This window comes from Meriones unguiculatus, chromosome 17, assembly GCF_030254825.1.
Source record: "Meriones unguiculatus strain TT.TT164.6M chromosome 17, Bangor_MerUng_6.1, whole genome shotgun sequence".
Lineage (NCBI taxonomy): Eukaryota > Metazoa > Chordata > Mammalia > Rodentia > Muridae > Meriones > Meriones unguiculatus.
Genome location: NC_083364.1, coordinates 91,141,592 through 91,160,832, shown reverse-complemented (window position 1 = coordinate 91,160,832; position 19,241 = coordinate 91,141,592). Strand labels below are relative to the sequence as shown.

Below are 19,241 nucleotides of genomic sequence, written 5' to 3'. Positions count from 1 at the left end.
AAGGGGAGCAGACGCTGTTTCTGACATGGATTCTGTTGCCTGCTCCTCGACCACTTTCCTCTGGTAGGAAGACCTTGCCAAGCCACAGAAGAAGAAGATGCAAATAGTTCTGATGCATGTGGAAGCTTCTCTGACGATGACTAAGCAAGTCATTGATCTACAAGTATAGCAGAATGTTGTTATGAGTCATTTTGTTGCTGTTTAAAAACAAAACAAATCAGAAGCATAGCATTTGGTTTTTACCATAGGACCACTGTCCATCTCGTCTCAGGTTCTATACATTGTATGTATTTCAAGATTATTTTGGCGTGCATTTGTGTGTATGATACTGTCAATAGTATCAATAGTATTGCTGCCTATACTTTACAATGTAGATGTATCAAATCTGACTAAAACTTATATTTAACTAGTGGATGTGTTTTTTGTTTATTTGTTTGTTTGTTTTCTTCTGGAAAGTCAGGTGGCTACTGCTATCTACCTACAACCTCATTTTTGGTGTATTGTAAAAACAAAAACAAAACAAAACAAAAACAAAAAACAAAGAAAGCAGCAAAGAATTATTATTTTCTTCCAAGTAGATATTGCAACAATTTGTTGTTCTTGTTCTTTACAATTACAAGACAGTACAAATGTACTTTTTTCTTAAATTTTATATGTTTACTGGTGCCTGTCACTCTGAGATAATAAACATATCTTTGAACTTACGAATGGTAGCACTGGTGACACATGATCTCTTTGTCTGCTATTTCCATATTGCTCTAGGGAAATGCAGAATTTCATGTTCCTTTTAATGACTTCTGAAAAAAAAAACAGTTGAAGGAAAGCATTTCTAGTGGAATAAATTATACATAAATAGGCATAAAAGAATATGAATATCACCTTGGTCTCGACATTTGAAATTTAGAGACATAAATGAAAATGAATACCATATATGAAAGCACAATTAGTTTCACTGTGCAAAGATACTGTTGCAGGCATAATGAATAAATTCTGCCCAATGGAAAAATGAATTCAAATAACATTTTAATATTTATATTAAAATATAGAATTAATGAAAGTAAAAGTGAAACATAAAAATAATAAGAAATTATCTATATCTTTTCAAAAAAGTGGCAATCAAGGATTTTGAATGTTTCAAGACAAATGATATTTGAATAGATATATATAGCCTGGTTTGAGGCTTATGGAGCACAATCATCTCTCAGCAGATCAGAAGGCATTACATGGGTATGTGTAATATTCCATGTGACAATTTAAAAGTTACTCAATTAGTTAATTGATTGGAGCTACGATGATGGGAAGGTCTGTCCATTGTGGCCTACAACCTCATCTGTGCTGGGTTCTGGCCTGTAGGACTGGAGAATGTGAGCTGAGTAGTAGCAGATATGTTTTTAGTTTTCATTGCTTTGACTGCTTTTGACTGTGAGTAGTTGCTTCATGTTTTTGCTTCCTTGACTCACACTACGATAGACTGTAACCTGGAACTGTGAGCTACAGTAACTTTTTTCCCTTCTAAGCTGCTTCTTGACATGGTACTTCATCACAGCCACAAACTGTGAACAAGTCCATCAATTACATAACTATAGCGTAATGACTTTAATCAGACCATTGGAAAAGATTCTAGTTGAGCTCATGAATAGGAACACGCATGCACACACACACACACACACACACACACACACACACACACAAGAGGCAGAGTGGTGGGCAATGGACAGGAGCACAATCATAGGAGGATTTCATTGACCGCTACATGACAAATACATCAAGTATAATAAAATGAAAGAACACACTTAAACTATAATTGAAGTAGTCATTTGTTTTGGTACATATATGTCATATATATATATATATATATATATATATACATATATATATGTATATATATGTGTGTGTGTGTGCTTAACCTTTATAAAAATAAGAAAGAATAAATCTTTCCATATGCCCTAATAGACTGTATATAAATACTCTGTGTTTTAGGGAAGAAGAGAAAAGAAACTTTTAAATATTCTCTTTGCTTGCCATGAAGTGAAACTAAAATTGCTCACTGCAATGAAAATAGACAACTTTTTGGTATGGAAAGGAAATCTCTGATTAGACAATTTCCAGACAACTGGGGAAAAGTGGTTTAAAAAGAATAAGATTACAGTTTCAAAGAAAATAATAGTAATAAAATAATGCTTGAAAACATATGAAAGTAAAGAAATAATTAGAGAAAATTCATGGCACTGAACACTTTCATCAGTAAAAATAAAGTGGCAATGAAACCAAATTAATATTCACGCTTTAATGAACATCAGAAAGTACCACTCAATAAACCAAAGTAGGTACTAGGAAAGAGACAATCAATGGAAAACAGATTAGTTACAAGGGAAATAGTAAGAGGCAGACTTATTTGAGTTTGCATTTAGTTGTACACGGCACTGAAGGTAGGTATTCTCTCGTGCTATAAAAGGTATGAATTCTGCAACAACAAACCCCTGCTCAGATGTAGCCCAGGGTAGCTCAGAACCCAAGTGAGTTCCTAGTAAGGGGAACATGAACTATTTCTGAAATGAACTCAATAACTGCCTCCTTTAACTCTTCCTGCCCCGAGGAAGAACACCCTTGCTAGGCCACAGAGGAGGACACTGCAGCCAGTCCTAAAGATACCTGATAAGCTAGGGTCAGATGGAAGGGGAGGAGGACCTCCCTTAGCAGTGGACTTGGAAAGGGACAGGGAGGAGATGAGAGAGGGAGGGTGGGATTGGGAGGGAATGAAGGAGGGGGCTATGGCTCGGATACAACCTGTGATTAATATTAAAAAATAAAAATTAATATATTAAAAAAGATAAGTTACCTTGAGTGTCTTTGAATGTGAAGTTCTCCTGCCTAGCCTTCTGAGTACCTCAGATTATATGAGGTCTCCAGAAAAGCCAATAATGGACTAGTTAAAATGGAAATGCTAAGTGTTATATTTGACGGATTTAATGATAGTAAAGCAGTTGACAAGGTACACTATTCCAAATGATGTGTGATGGCTTTGCAGAAGTTAATGGTTATAATTGGAAATTCACACTTAGAATAGATACTTCTCTAATGAAGAACTGAGGAGTAAAACTGACATCATTAAATTTAAGAGAGCCACATTCTTTAGAAGAAGCAGGAGAAACAATAAAAGCTGTGCTGAAAACAAACTTCATTTCTAGATGCCTAATCCAGGAAATTCTACCAAATTGCTGCCCTCTTCTGACATAAAATTTCCAGTATAAAGAACACAGAAGCACAGGCCTTATGTTTTTTTGTGGGCATAGTGTAAGCTTCCACTCTGCATTGTCACCAAAGCCTGTGATTTCTAATAGCAAATCAAAGGTGATGGAGCATGTGTGATTGTGTATATACATGAGCATGTTGTAAAACATTGATAGACTGTAAACCATTGTGAGTTAGAAATGAAGATGAGAAAGCTGATTTGGGGACATAAGGTATATGAGTTGTAGAAATTATTTAACTGCATTGTTTCCCAGATACTCAGTAAGTTAATTTATATATAATACAGCCTGTATTTGCGAGTTTCATAGCATGACAAATATTTCCTCACTAATGTAAAAAGAAGCTGAGTTTTCCATAAGCAGATTTTCAAAGGACTACTAGTATGGATATAGTAAAGAAGATGACCTAAGAAAGTGTTTAAGAAAGTGATCATTGTCTTTCATGAATGCTGAAACCAATCATTTCAATATGAAAATTTCAACACTGACAAATGAAATAAAAACTAGAATTCATTTTTTTATTAAAGATGTTTATTAGAGAAGAGATAAATGAGGATAAGAATGAAAGTCACCAAAGCTATTACTCTGATGACATCATTCTGAGAACAGTAGAAGTGACAGGGGTCAGGTAAGTTTTATTCCCTCTTTTTATGAGGGACATCCATGGCACAAGTGGTCTCTGTGCAAGTCACAGAAGAACATAATTAACTTCTTGGCAGGTACATGTAGGGTTCAGAACTGGTTGAGTCTTAAGGTCCCAATTGGAGAAGATGAGAGTCACCCATGGTGTCTTCAGTAGTAGTATCCAAATCCAGATCCATAGCCAGAACCACATCCATAGCCACAGCCACAGAGAGACCGTGAGCCATAGCCATAGCCACAGCCATAGCCACAGCCCAGTCCACGGTAGCCAGAGCCATAGCAGGAGCCATAGCCACAGCCCAGACCTCCATAGCCATAGCCCAGGCCTCCATAGCCACAGCAGCCATAGCCTCTGCCGCCATAGTAGTTTCCGTAGTAGCCACACATGGTGTTGGTTGTTGAGGTTGTTCTTGGGTAGAGAGGAGTGTAGGTGAGTTGAGTCTGTGTAGTTCTGCCTGAAGAGAGGGCCTTTTATATGCTCTCAGTGTGGGTGGGACCTACTATGGGCTCATGCCATTGGGTAATTTTATGATTAATATATTTATGTGCTGTTAGTGGACACTTAAGGTGTTAGAGAAGCATCTTTTACAAACCATGGCAGCTTTAGTCATATTGTGCAGCAATGTATACAAAGTTACAGGTCACATTAGGTATTCAGTTGCGATTTTAAAAGAGGCAAATAGAGAGTGTATTTTCAATAGTTTAAGTTGGCTTGTTTTTGTAGCCACAGAGTATTATTTTAGTCTTGACCTTCACCAGTTGGCCATGAGATACTTTTTAACACTTCTTTATTTCAAGGTAAACTGCAGAAAATGAAAATGAGATTGTTTGGAAGACCCCTTACACTTTCCTAGCAGATATATGAAGAAATGTAAGTTATTGATCTCGTTAACTTTGATAAAAATTCAAGGAAAGAAATGAGATTTAAACACAATCAATGAAAATGTCAAATAGTTTTAATTCACTCAAAATTCTTTTTGATATTTTATTTTTTATAATTTATTCACTTTATATCCTGGTTGTAGCCCTCTCCCTCATCTCCCCCTGTTTGCATCCCTTCGTTACCCCCCATCCCACTCCCCTAGTCCATTGAAAGGGTGAGTTCTTCTCCCTGTACTTGTGTTTTTATGCAGTGTTCTCTAAACACATACTTAGGATGAAATTATTATTTCTGATTTTGCTATTCAGTTTTTTGAACAAGTATTTATTTGCATGCTTGTTTGTTCATTTGTTTATTTAGTATGTGTATTATTATTTTTTCCTGAATTCATGTTTGTGTACCACTTGTGTATCTGGTGCCCATGAAAGGCAGAAGAGTTTGTCAGATCTGCTAGAACTACCCGTGTGTGCTGGGAATAGAACCTAGGTCCTCTGGAAGAGCAATCAGTCTGCCTAACCACTAAGCAAACTCTCTTCTCTGTGTTCGTGTATATGTTTGTGTTTGTGTTTATATGCCCATGGACATGTCAGACACAGTGCACATGTGGAGGTCAGAGGAGTTGTAGAACTTAGTTCTCTTCTTCTAATAGATGGTCTCAGAGATCAAATTCAAGTTGTCATGTTTGGCAGCAAATGCCTTTACATACTTAGCCATCCTATTGGTCCTCAATCAGTATTTACTAATAAATAAATTTTATCTAATAGATCTTAACAATCTGGTTGTAAATGTTGCTATAAAATAAATGGTTTGTAACTACAGTTTGTACTGCAGTGTATGGCAAATTGTTCCATGTGTATAAATATCATCAATCACATATCAACAACTGTAATGACAGTGGAAATAATGTAAAACCCTTTGATTCTCCTGGAATTCCTATGTTGACAATATGAGAAAATTGATCCAAATTGTAATCCATTGTATATATTAAAAACTTTATATGCATAATCTTATTATAATTTAAACAACAAACGAACATATAGTTTGTCTCATATTAAGATGTTCTTCTGAATGTCAACTACTGCAGGTTTGGGCAGAGAAAGCGCAGTTTGTGCTTTGAACGCTGGAGAAAGTGAACATGCCAGCAAAGACCCAGAAAAAATATATCATAAAGATTCCAAGAAGTTCTTGCTGGCAGAGTCCTAGATAATTAGTATATGGAAACAGTGTAAGAATTATAATGCTTTGAAGGGAGAAAATGAGTGAACAAACCATTGGAGAGAATACAATGTTTTTTTTATAATAAAATGAAAAAGAATAATTATAATAGAAGCTTTTGGGTGTAGTAAAATAATCTAAAATAGTACAAGTTTTTGATGACCCAGCAAAATGCTTAGCATACTCTCAAACAGTCCTCCCAATCTGCACAGACGTGTGGAAACTGGTGACTATATAATCAACTCAATAAACACAAATGATCAAAATTAACGTTATCAATCCTGAGGGAGTTTAATCTCACTTGCTTTGTGATATTATAAACTGACAAGATTATAGCAATGCATAATGATATGAAAAAAATACATGAGCCAAACAGATTCATGGATAAAAACAAACCCACTTTTTCTTTTTAAAAATTATTATTATTATTACAATTTATTCACTTTGTATCCCTGTTGTAGCACTTTCCCTCATCTTCTCCCAGTCCTACCCTTACTCCCTCTTGCTCCCCTATCTTTCTTCCCTAGTCCACTGATAGAGGAAGGCCTCTTCCCCTACTGTCTCACCCTAGCCTATCAGGTCCTATCAAGACTGCCTGGATCCTCTTCCTTTGTGGGCTTGCTAGGTCTCCCCACTAAGGAGAAGTGATAAAGGAGCAGACAACCAAGTTCATGTCAGAGACTGTCTCTTCTCCCTTTACTAGGGGACCCACCTGGAGACTGAGTTGTTTTATGGGCTACATCTAAGCAGTTGGTCTAAGTCCTCTCTATGCATGATCTTTGACTGATGCATCAGTCTCTACAATTTCCCCTGGGTCCAGCTATATTTTGGCTTTGTTGGCCTCCTTGTGTGGCTCCTGTCCCCTCTGGGTCCTTCTATATTCATACCCTTCTTCCATAAGACTCCTTGTGCTCTGTCCAAGGTTTGGCTGTGAGTCTCTGCATCTGCTTTGATCTGATGGAGTCTCCCAGGAAATACGTTTAATTCTCATTCAGAAGGAAAAACCAGGAGAGATTCTGGAAGCAGTACAAGAAAGAGAACAGGAAGGGAGCCTACCATAAACCCACTTGTGAACAGTCTAAGAGAGTACAGCATAGCCTCTGAACAATTACCAAATGCATACAAGTTGGGGAAAGGCTGAGGAACTGTATAGAGTGTTTCTCTCTTTCTTGTTTGGGGGATTCATAACCACTCTGCTCATGCCTGCCTTCCCCCTTCATGCTCTCATTTCTTCAAGTCCTTTTGACATACTTGCTCTATTAGCATCTCAACAGCCTTTTCCTAAAATGGTTTAAAATTTGATCTCAGAATGCTACTGTGCTTAGGACTCTAAGATGCTGAAATAACATTGGCTTCTCTTAATATGGAATTTATATTGGTTTATATATATTGTCCATAGTGATAGACTTCATAAAGAAATTTTCTTGAATGTATAATTTATTTTGAACATGTTACCTCCCAAATTTAACAAATATTTGCTTTTATTAAGATTGGATCTGAGGTAGAAGGGATGGTATGGGAGGGAGGAGTTAGAGAAATGGAGAAGAAACTGTAGTCCAGAGGTGTTGCTAAATTATTGTCATAATCTTTCTTCTTTTTCATTTGCCTTAATTGTTACCTTTAAAAAAAACAGAGCCTGGTTGTTTTGCTCAGATGTTTCACCATGATTTCCTACAACAGTTTTGATACAGGAGACCTTTGGTGAAGACTTGATGAGTGAGTGAGAAACAACAAATGAGTGAGTTTCTGAACTTCCTTTGCTTCATTTTGTGTGGAGGGGTGGAAAGAGAACGTGTATTTGCTGATAATGTCTTTAACATATTGCAAAGAAGCTACACTCATGAAATATCAAAAACATGCTATTCTATGAGACCAGAACAACGACAACAGGACCAATGGATGTGTCAACAGGGAAGGGAGAGTCTCACAAGGTCCCTCCCACAGATGACCATGGTTGCTGAGAGAAGGAGATCCAGTCTTCCTCAGGGACCAAGCCTCTGATAAGTTGTTCCATATCAGTGATAAGTGAAAACACATACATTTGCATACGACCAATATGAAAGAGACCCTGAAGGTTGTATGTATATCTAATATACATACACAGTACACATACATATACAATAAAGATTTAAAAAAAATAACTCATGAATTTGAGAGGGAGTTGGGAACAGAAGGACTTGAGAATAGGGTGGGGAGATGTAAAGGATGTAAATACAGCACACACATATTAATTCTCCAAAGAGAGAGAGAGAGAGAGAGAGAGAGAGAGGACAAAATACACTGGTGATCTGGAGGCCATTGGAAATGAAGATACAGAGTGTCTGGAAAATCTTTACTAAAACTGTGAACAAAGAAATATTTTGATTGGAAATGAAGATTTGGGTGTCACAAAAACTGAAGAAAAGTCAACAGATGTATGAATGGATGTCTAAAGTAGACATCCATTGTCTAAGCCTAAAGTAGACAAAAGGAAGAGGAGTTTACACACTTCTTTCTGAGGAACTAGTTATCAAAGAAAATTCAGACTCAGTTTGTTTTAGTGTATTTGTGCATAATCATTGTAATGGGAACTGAAATGGAATTATGAGTAGAAAGGTTTCTCAGTTATAAAAGGAATATAATTAACACGGAGATATAAACAGGGCAACTTTAATAAATGACAGAATCTTATTTGAAAAAAAATATCTTTGGAGGTAAGACACAAATATTTTATGTTATTATGATGGATTCTCATCAGTTTTATTCTAGAATTTTAAATAAGCCATCTCTGAAGAACAGAAGCCTGTTGCCAGAGGGCTCATGATCTCAGCTATTAGAAATCCTGAGACTGTGGCAAAGTTGTCTTGGGCACATGTTTAGGATGTTTGTTGAGGGCGTATTTGTTTTTGACTTTAATGGTAATGGGTTTGGAGGACTCTGTGGTTTGCCTCACCTGCCATTCAGGCAGTATAAAAGGGCCCACACCTGGTGAGCAGACTCACACACCAGAAGCTGATCACCTGCCTCAAAGAAACTCCCATTCCTGACAGCATGTGCTACGGAAACTACTTTGGTGGCCTAGGCTACGGTTATGGTGGCCTGGGTTATGGCTGTGGTGGCCTGGGCTATGGCTGTGGTGGCCTGGGCTATGGCTGTGGTGGCCTGGGCTATGGCTATGGTGGCCTGGGCTATGGCTACGGCTGTGGCTGTGGCTCTCGCTATGCATACAGTACCTATCGTCCCTGTTGCTATGGAAGAATTTCCGGATTCTACTAAGAATTTAGGCTTCCTGATTCATTTTGGGTCATTTTCTTATAAAAATCCCAGGGCACTAACATGTAGGAAAATTTCCAATTTTTCTTTTCAATAAAGCTAAATTTCTTTCCCGTTATTTACTGTTTATCATGTTGTCATTCTTCTTTGTCGTTTGTGTGTAAGTGTGTGTGTGTGTGTGTGTGTGTGTGTGTGTGTGTATTCGAAGAGAGAGCACAGGAGTTATCTTTGTGGCACTCTACTAAATGCTGTGGGGGAACAGATGCTTAGACACTAAGCCCATCTCTAGTCTTTAATCCATGTTGTCACCAACACAATCAGACTATAGGGCTCTGGTTCAATTGGCCTTTAAACATTAGTCTGAGAGAGTTAAATGCAGGAAGCTATGACTGAACTTGTAAAGCTTCTTTGGTTTATTTCCCCTGTTCAAATGTGGTCTTGAGCCTTCATAAAGCTTCTGACATGAATTAATTTTTATAACTTATCCAGTTCAGTATGAGTGGAGGTAAGCACATGACTACATACTCCAACATGACTGAAAGTGCATGTTTATCATCTGTGCCCTTTGGAAAAAAGAATGAAGTTTATTTTCTTCAGTTTTCTTTGAGGTGGCAATGCAGTAATTTACATATATATACATACATACATATATATACACATACATACACACATATATGTGTGTGTGTATACATATATTTACTTGTGTGTGCCTGTGTGTGTGTGCCACATGGGAAAACCAGAAAGAGAGGTTTGGATCTCAGCTAGCAAGAGTTATATAAGCAGTATTGAGCCACCTGCTGTGGTGCTGAGAACTGAACTCAGGTTTTCTAGAACAAGCATTAAAGTAACTTTAACTGCGAAGGCATCTCTTCAGCCCCAAAAGAAATAATTTTAAATAAAAAGAACGCTGTATAAAATTGTCATCTTATATAAAAGGTAATATTTAGTGCTTATAAATATATCAATGTGGTGAATGGATACCTTCGATCACAATGAAATATTCCTTTCAAAACAAGAGTGCAAAGTCTAGTTAATGGTACCTTTTCATTAACAAAACACATCGTACTATATTCATTTTCTTTTAGGTTCTGAGTTCCCAGCATTAAGACAAGCTTTTCTAAGCATGTTGAGGACAGAGGCAAGATTTATTCTCTGTAGGTGAGAGTCATCTGCAGAAAGATCTGCTCCCTGTATGGCTGAGGCCCTGCAAGTTAAGTGAGTTCCTTTCTAAAGAGAAGACATTTTTCAGGCTCTTCCCATTGTCTACTCTCAGAGCAAATGCTGGGTGCCCTTTTTGACATCCATTTTAAATCTCCTCTTTCACTGGTATTCTGAGGAGCATTTAAGAAATTCTTTGTAGGAAACAAAGGGGATCCTCAGGTTCCACCATCAACTCAGGGAAACATCCTCTTTTCTTAAGAAGGACTTGAAGATTTTGGATCAGCCTGGTAATCAGGAGTGGGGTGTTTCACAGATGTTAATCTTAAATAAACAAACAAACTAAATCCCAAACAAGACAAAACAAAACAAACAAAAAATAGGAATCGTTGTTCAGCATGGGCACTAGGTGTTTGTGTTCAAAAGGGTGTGATGTCCCTAGCTTGTTTGAGACATTATAAGACTCCACAATACATGTAGACTAAATAAAAAACCTAAATCAATAAAGATTTTTTAAAACTTTTATTAATTATACATTATTCATTTTGTATCCCCCATAAACCCCTTCCTCCCCCTTCTTCACATGCCCTTCCCCAAATCCACTGATAGGGGAGGTCCCCCTTTCCTTCCTTCTTATCTTAATCTATCAGATCTCATCAGGAGTGGCCAACTGTTGGGCAGAGTGCATGGAATCTTATGAAAGAAGTGGGAAATAGTAAGATCGGGAGAGGACAGGAAATCCACAAGGAGAGCAACAGAAATAGAAAATTTGAGTCTTTCCAGAGACCCATACTCCAACCAAGCACCATGCATGGAAATAACCTAGAACCCCTGCATAGATGTAGTCCATGGCAGTTCAGTGTCCAAGTGGGTTCCATAGTGATGGGAAGAGGGACTGCCTCTGACATGAACTGATCGGCCTGCTCTTTCATCACCTCCCCCTGGGGGGGAGCAGCCTTACCAGGCCACAGAGGAAGACAGTGCAGTCAACAAAGATTTTTGAGAATCTTCTACCAGTATAGCAGCATCCAAGTGATTTTTAATTTCTTTTAGGAAATGTTGGCATCATTCAAAACATTACATAAATAATGTCAATTGTTAAAATCAAGTCCATAATGTATGTGCAGAGAAAAAATTTAAAATATATGCAGTAGAAATAGGAAAATATAGGAAGAATATGCAACAAAATGTCAACACTCATTATTATTGGAATGTGAAATATGTGGATTTTTTTCTTTTCTGCATATTTCAAATTTTTCACATGTATTTTTCTAAGTATAAAGTATATTTAATTAAAAGAGATATTGTTAGCCAACTTTAAGTTGTTGATTTAAAATTAAAAGCATCTGTAACAGAAAAGTTAGTCATTTTATTACCCGGATGAATTCCTTATCCATTCTATAAGTTTCTACTTTTAGTATTCAATGGGCAAAATAGACTTCACGCTTATTTTTTTTTCTTAGAATCTTGTTCTCTAGGATCCTAAAATTCAAAAACTTTAAAGAAAGGCAAATAAGACAGACATTTGGAGAAGGAGAAAATAGGGAGCAGGACAGAAGCCTACCACAGAGGGTCTCTGAACCACTCTACCCTGCAGGGTATCAAAGTGACTCACAACCAAACTTTGGGCAGAGTGCAGGGAATGTTATGAAAGAATCAGGAGATAGAAAGACCTGGAAGGGACAGGAGCTTCACAAGGATAGCAACAGAACCAAGAAATCTGGGCACAGGGATCTTGTCTGAGACTGATACTCCAACCAAGAACCATGCATGGCTATAACCTAGAACCCCTGCACAAATGGAGCCCATGGCAGCTCAATGTCCAAGTTGGTTCCCTAGTAAGAGGACCATGGGCTATCTCTGACATGAACTCAGTGGCTGGCTTATTGATCACCTCCCTCTGAAGGGGGAGAAGAGTTACTAGGCCATAGAGGAGGATAATTTAGCCAGTCCTGGTGAGACCTGATAGGCTAGGGCCTATCAGGTGGAAGAGGAGGAGGACATCCCCTATCCATGGATTTGGAGAGGGGACTGAGAGGAGATGAGGTAGGGAGAATGGGATTGGGAGGGAATGAAGGAGGAGGCTACAGCTGGTATAAAGTGAATAAACTGTAATTAATATAAAAAATAAAAATAAGTTTAAAATATTATATATATGTGTGTGTGTGTGTGTGTGTATTGCATACTTTTTTCCAGAGAACATAACACAACAAATCATATCAGAGCAAATAAGAACTTTTATATGATGAAGTTAACTGCATAAAATTTTCAACGTATTTAATTCTTAATAACTCATTACTAATTTCTTCTGAAGTCTCTTGTAGCATATTAACTGTTTTGTATGTTAAATTCTTGTATTTGCTTTTAGAGCTTCATTCTGAACCAATTGTTCTAAGTGCTTTGCAAAAACAAAAGTATTGATTTCATTGCAAAAATATTTACCAGCATATCTTAAATTAAAGAAAGGCAAATAAGAAAGTATAAGTACATCATCCTCCCTTTCTTTTTCTTCCCTCCAACCCCTTATATGTATTCCCATTTCTATCTATTTCAAATACATGGGTTCCTTTTCTTTATTATATAAATATAATATGGTGAATATTTTAAGGTTATTTGTATGCTTATGATTTTAGGACTGACCACTTGGTATAGGGTAATCATTTAAAGGTCTTATCTCAGTGAAGACTCTTTATACTGTTCTGAGTGTTCATCTATTTATTTATTGCTTATAGTTCTTTGTCTAGAAGTAGGAGACTATGAGATCCCGCCTTTTGTGTTCGATTATCTGTTGATTTTTTTAATTCTTCAGGTCTTGTTTAGGTAGCCACATTATTGAGCAATTACGGGTTAAGCTTCTGGTTCATTTCTGGGAGACACATCCTTACAAAATATTTCTAGATCCTTTGGTTCTTACAATCTTTCTGCCTTTATTTTGTAATGTTCTCTAAGCCTTTGGTGCAGGAGTTGTGTTGTAGATATATCCGTTGTGTCTGGGCATTTTATGATCAGTTGTTCTCTGTATTTTAGTCAGTTACAGTTTTCGGTAGTGGTTTCCATCTGTTACAAAGTGAAGTTTCTTTGATGAGAGGTGAGACTATGCTTCTCTGTGAGTATAAGGATATTTCGAATGCACTTAGGAATTATGTTGGTTTATTAGTTGGCAGTAGTAGGTTTCGTTTAGGATCTCACTAGCCTCAGATAGTTGACTAGGTTTCCAGTTCTCTAGGAATTATGTTGGTTTATTAGTTGGCAGTAGTAGGTTTCGTTTAGGATCTCACTAGCCTCAGATAGTTGACTAGGTTTCCAGTTCTCAAGTCCAATGAGGCAGTTGTTGATTCTGCCAACATAAGTCTGCTACTCTTTAACTGTTAAGGATGTTGTGCTGTGCTGCTCATTGTTGTACTTTACAGGTGTCACTTCTGGATAGAACTATTGGTTGCTTCCCTGCCTTGGTAGCTTCTATTACACCTTCATGTTCTATGAAAGCTAGTCTTCTGGGAAGAGGCTCTCAAGTCAGATCTACCTTGCATTCTCTGAGTTCTGTGTCCTAAGTGCATAGTGTCATTAACCATATGAATTTACCTTCGACTTCTCAGAGGTAACCAAGGACGACAGCAATCATCTATATTGTTTGAGGAATAGCTTGGATTCCCCTCATCAACAACTTGAAATGGGTTTTTTTTTTCTTGCCATGTGCTTGAGATTTTGTTAGACAATCGATGGCTTTTGGGGGGATTATTGTTCATTCAAGTAGGGGTAACATCATTTAAACTATATATGTGTATGTATTTACATAAACTTCTGCACACTATATGTAAACTTCTATGTACTAAGTTTAGGAGGATAAAACATAATATGATTCCTGTTTTGTTCAAAGAAAGTGTCATTTTATTCTTTCTCTATCTCCTCTTCTGTATTAACCAGCCCTTTCCTAATATTAACCACTGAAACATTACAATATCAGTTAATTAGAAAAAATAATAATGTTAAAGTAAATAATTTTCTCTACAATTTTAATCTAGATGTTTATTGTTTTCATTCTGAAATATTACCAACAACAGTTTTACCGATTATTTGGTACTCTGTAATTTGAATCTTTTTCTATCCCTGCCCCTTCAGTCAAATATGCTATCAGTGCAGCTGAAAATGGATATTATCTGTAAGAGAAGGAAGAAGAAAGAAACTCTTGGGAACAACAAATGTTACTATGCTGTAGCTTCCAGTGCAAAGGTGGATGCTGATCTGGCGATCATCTGCTTTCTATTCACTTACGATATGGGAAGTGCTCTGTCCACAGCAGCTTCACAAGTGTGCATTAAGCAGCTTGTCTCTGTCATCTGAGTCTCTTGCACACTCACTCCATTCTGCTCCTGCCTAGCTGTCAACTGCTGTTTCAGTTCTGCTACCTTCCCTGCCCAGTATTGTTTGTGTGTTCATAGTTCGTAAAAGCACAGCTCCCTAAGTGAGTATTAAATACAAAACTCCAGGCTACTGAGGGGGGATGACAAAAGAAATTTTATTTGTGCCTAATGAGAAATGATGAAGATGGGAGGAACATTATTGTCACCTGCCACAGAGTACTTGGCACACAAAATTTTCTCTTCAATGTCCTTGAGCAATATAAACTTATTTATTTCATTTTTTAAAGCACAAGAAGCAAGCTTAGTTATTATTTTTATTACACAGACAAGAAATTTCAGGGAAAATTTTAATAAAGAAAGACCTAGAGTGATCTAATTGGTCAGAATATTCGGTTCGTAGCTGATGAGTAAAACTACATCTTTGCTTGCATGTTATGATAGATGGTACAGACAACTTGGCCTCCACTGGACAATAACATAATTTTGAGTCTCATATTTATCTTCTTCTAGCAACTTGTCATATTTTCTGATTCCTGTCACTTGCCACCAACATGATCCCTAACTCAAAATCTTTGAAATCTATGGTGCTGGACTCCATATCCTTACATTTATCACACAGACAGCCAATTTAAACAGTCGATCCTCAAAACTCCTCTGTCACCTCATCACCTCTGCTCTACTTTAACATGTCATTCCAATCCATTCTTAACATGAAATAGTGCTCTTTCCTGAAGCTCATACTCAGATCCCTAAACCTCCAATCTTCTAGTTTTCACATTGCTATTGCAGTGAAGACATTTCCCCTACATAATCAAGATTGATTGCTCCTTCTCCACCTCCACCCTTCTTAAGAAATGATGCCATGTTTTTCAATCATCCCCTACATGCTCAATAATTTATATTGAAGGGTTCTAGCATTACTATTAATAGTGTAACCTTTGGCACCCAAGCGAGCTCATTTGGTAAGCAGTCTGTATTAAATACTATATACTGTTAGTCTTATCAATCACATTTATTCCACCAATCTCTTTTTATCCTTCTATTATTTAATTCTTCTAGGGATTGTCTGTACAGTAGTTAGAGTGTTCTGCCATGAGGCTCTTCTTAACTGTTGCTGGAGAGAGTATCTGGACTGTGGAGTAATACCTCCATACATTTGTACTGTTCTCCTTTGAACTGAGTCTTCAGGGATGTTAGATGCTCCTTTTACTGATGTTTGCCCACTTTCCAACTTTTATTGTGGCTTTCCTGTCCCCTTGCCACCCCTCAAGTTCCTTGTCCAAGATTTGCTTTCATCCTCCTCTGGCTGCCTTGTATGAAGACTAGTAATCTACCAGAGCAGAATCTTATCAATTCTTTTCCCTCACAGTTATCTACATTTACACCTGTATTTTGGTCATTTATCTCAGTCTCCATGGAAACCATATTCCCTTTCTTATCTAAGCTAAATAAATAAATAAATCACTCCTCCACTTTTTTAGATGCCAACTTCTTCAATACCTTGCTTGATAAATTATACTGCTTACAATATTTTCCACATCTATTTTTTTCTCTATTGACACTTGTCTTTTAGTCTGTAAACACGTGCAAATCTTTCAACATTATAAAGTCTGTTTCAACACCAGATAACTTGTAGCTGGCTTTCTTCAAGTTTCACATCCAAGGCTTTAAATTACTTTTTACATTGCTTTAATTAGGTCTTTTATGTATGTATGTATGTATGTATGTATGTATGTATGTATCTATCTATCTATCTATCTATCTATCTATCTAACTGTCTGTCTGACTTGTCTCTTGCTCTCATGAATATCCTTAGTTTTCCAATGATTTAAAAATGTTTTTTTTTAACATGTTTTACAGTCCTTTGTGTGGTCTTTGGTACTCATGACCACTATCCTCAAAATCTTTTCTTTGTTATTATTATGTGTTTAGTCAGTTTCTGGCTTATTCTTATTTATATCAGTGAGATAAAGACCATGACCAAAATCAGCTTGGGGAGGAAAAAGATTAGTTGGCTTACACATACAAGGTCACAAACTATTGAGGAAAGTCAAGCCAGGTACTCAAGGCAGCTTCCTGTAGGCAGAAACTGAAGCAGGAGGCATGGAAAAATGCTGTGTATGGCTTGTTCCTCATGGCTTGAACATTTTGCTTTCTTTTCATATCCAGGATCACCTGCCTGCCCAAGCAGTACCACACACAGTGAGCTGGGCCCTCCCACAACAATCATTATTTAAAAAAAAATACCCAACAAACTTGACTATAGGCACTTCCTTAACTGAGATTTCCTCTCCCAAGATATGTCTAGGATTGTGTCAAGTTGACTAAAACCAGACAGTGTAGTTTCATTGTAAATTTAGGTTTTGTTCCTCAGCAAGAGGTCTGCCCTTAGTTTTCATATACATCATTTAGTATGTCCTCAATCTTGTATCAAACATATATATCCATTTTCATGGAATAGTTGCTGCTGTTGTTAAAACCTGAAAAATTTTGTTCACTGGCATGCTATGTTTTTGAACTCTTTTTCTGCAACTATAGCTCTTCTGTACCACTTCATTTTGAACTTCTCTGTGGCCATAGTTTCTATTTTCTGCTACACACCCAGATGGCATTGTTCTTCTCAATAACAGAAGATATCAAAGGAAAACTATTAAACAACAAAACGCACGTCTCATGCCCTTAGAGATGGTCAGCTTGCTTGTAATTCTTCATATGCATGCCTCCACTTGTATGCAGTAGAAGGCGATTTTTAAATTTTATTTATTTACTCAGTTTACATCCTGATTGCAGACCCCTCCTCTCCTCCAACTCCATCCCCCCACATACCCTTCTCCCCCATTCTCCACTTTCCTCCTCAGAGAAGGGGGAGGTCTCCCATGAGTACCAACCTGCCCTGACACCTCGAGTCACAGCAGGACTAAATGCATCTTTTCCCACTGTGGCAAGACAAGGCAGTCTGGTTAGGGGAATGAGATCCAAAAGGAGGCATCAGAGTCAGAGACAGCCCCTGCTCCAGTTATTGGGGATTCACATGAAGACCAAGCTGCACATCTGCTACATAGGTGCAAGGTCCTAGGACCAGTCCATGCATGCTCTTTGGTTGGTGGTTCTCTCTCTGTAAACTCCCATGTGCCCACTTCTTTTTTTTTTGAGTCCTTGGTCCCTCTGTCTTCCTCAGTCTTTCACCCAATCCTTCCATAGGACTTCCTCAGCTCTGGCTAATGTTTGGCTGTGTATCTCTGTATCTGTTTCCATCAGATGCTGTGTAAAGCCTCTCAGAGGAGGTATGCTAGGTTTGCGTGTGCAAGCAAAGCAGGATAACATTAATAGCATCAGGGATTGGTTTTCTCCCATGGGATGGGTCTCAGGTAGGGTCAGTCTTTGGTCGGCTATTCTCTCAATCTTTGCTCCATCTTTTTTCCTGCACATCTGGTAGGAAGGACAAATTTTGGGTTGAAGGTTTTGTGGGTGGTTTGGTATCCTTATCCCTCTACTGAAAATCCTGCCTTGCTACAGGAGATTAGGTGATTTTTAAAATTTCAAATTTATTTTAAAAAATTTATTCACTTTACAACCCTAGTCATAACCCCCCTCCCTCTTCTCCTCCCTGTCCAACTCTTCCTCCTTCTTCCCCCTCCCATTCCCTTAGTCTTCAGAAAGGAGAGTCTTCCTCCCCTAGCAACTTATCCCAGCCTATCAAATATCATCAGGACTGCCTGCATCCTCTTCCTCTGTGGTCCAGCAAGGCCCTGCCAGGGGGAGTGAATGGTGAGCAGGTGACAGAGTCCGTGTCAGAGATATCCCTAGTAAGGTGATATTTTCAAACAGAGAAACAATTGAAAACTCTGTCACTGAATCAGTTTCAAACTTTATAATTCATTAGGAAAGTAATTTACTAGACACCTTGTAAATATACACAGTCAATTAACATGTGCTGAGAAAAACTAAGCATCTGAAGTCTTCATTTATCCAGAGAAGTATATCAATGGTAGCAGGAATATTTTTAGAGTTAAAGGCACTTCCCCATAAAACAAGAAATAACAGAATGTAAATCCAATCTCATCTAGCTGTATTTCGTGTGGCAAGACCCATGATATTTAATATTTAAAAATGATTTTTATCTGAATTGTTCAATCTGTAAAATTGGAGCTATGTCTATCTTAGTTTAGAATATTTAATGAGATAAGAAACAAGAGAGTGCTCCAAGTATGTTATTTGTCCTGTATTCTGAACACTGACAAAGAGTTTCAGTGAATGCAGAGTCAGTGGGACAGTTAGGCTATACGAGGCTAAGCACTGCACTCAGGGTCAGCAGCTTTCGACCCAGAGAAGAGCATGTCTGATTGCATGCGGGTTGATGCCCCAGGTCCCGCCTCTGAGAAAAAGGTATCGGACGGGTCTGATGCTCTTTGAGTGGATGACACCTAAATGAACATCAGTACAAAGTCCCTATTTATTTCTAATATCAGAGATCAGACCTCT

The 19,241-nt window shown here is 37.6% G+C and overlaps 2 protein-coding genes across 2 annotated transcripts; one reads left to right on the top strand and one right to left on the bottom strand.

The window, feature by feature from the left end:
• Nucleotides 1-3,972: 3,972 nt before the first annotated feature.
• On the bottom strand, nt 3,973-4,336 carry LOC110541807 (keratin-associated protein 6-5). Its single transcript, XM_021628503.2, has one exon. It carries the CDS (start codon nt 4,278-4,280, stop codon nt 4,044-4,046), a length of 237 nt encoding a protein of 78 aa, XP_021484178.1. The 5' UTR covers nt 4,281-4,336; the 3' UTR covers nt 3,973-4,043.
• A 4,682-nt stretch (nt 4,337-9,018) lies between these two features.
• Nucleotides 9,019-9,243, top strand: LOC110541808 (keratin-associated protein 6-1-like). The gene has a single exon (XM_021628504.1). It carries the CDS (start codon nt 9,019-9,021, stop codon nt 9,241-9,243), a length of 225 nt encoding a protein of 74 aa, XP_021484179.1.
• The last annotated feature ends 9,998 nt before the right edge of the window (nt 9,244-19,241 follow it).

Excerpts from the sequence above, each read along its gene's own strand:
- LOC110541808 (XM_021628504.1), top strand. The coding sequence starts at position 9,019 with ATGTGCTACGGAAACTACTTTGGTGGCCTAGGCTACGGTTATGGTGGC.
- LOC110541807 (XM_021628503.2), bottom strand. The coding sequence starts at position 4,280 with ATGTGTGGCTACTACGGAAACTACTATGGCGGCAGAGGCTATGGCTGC.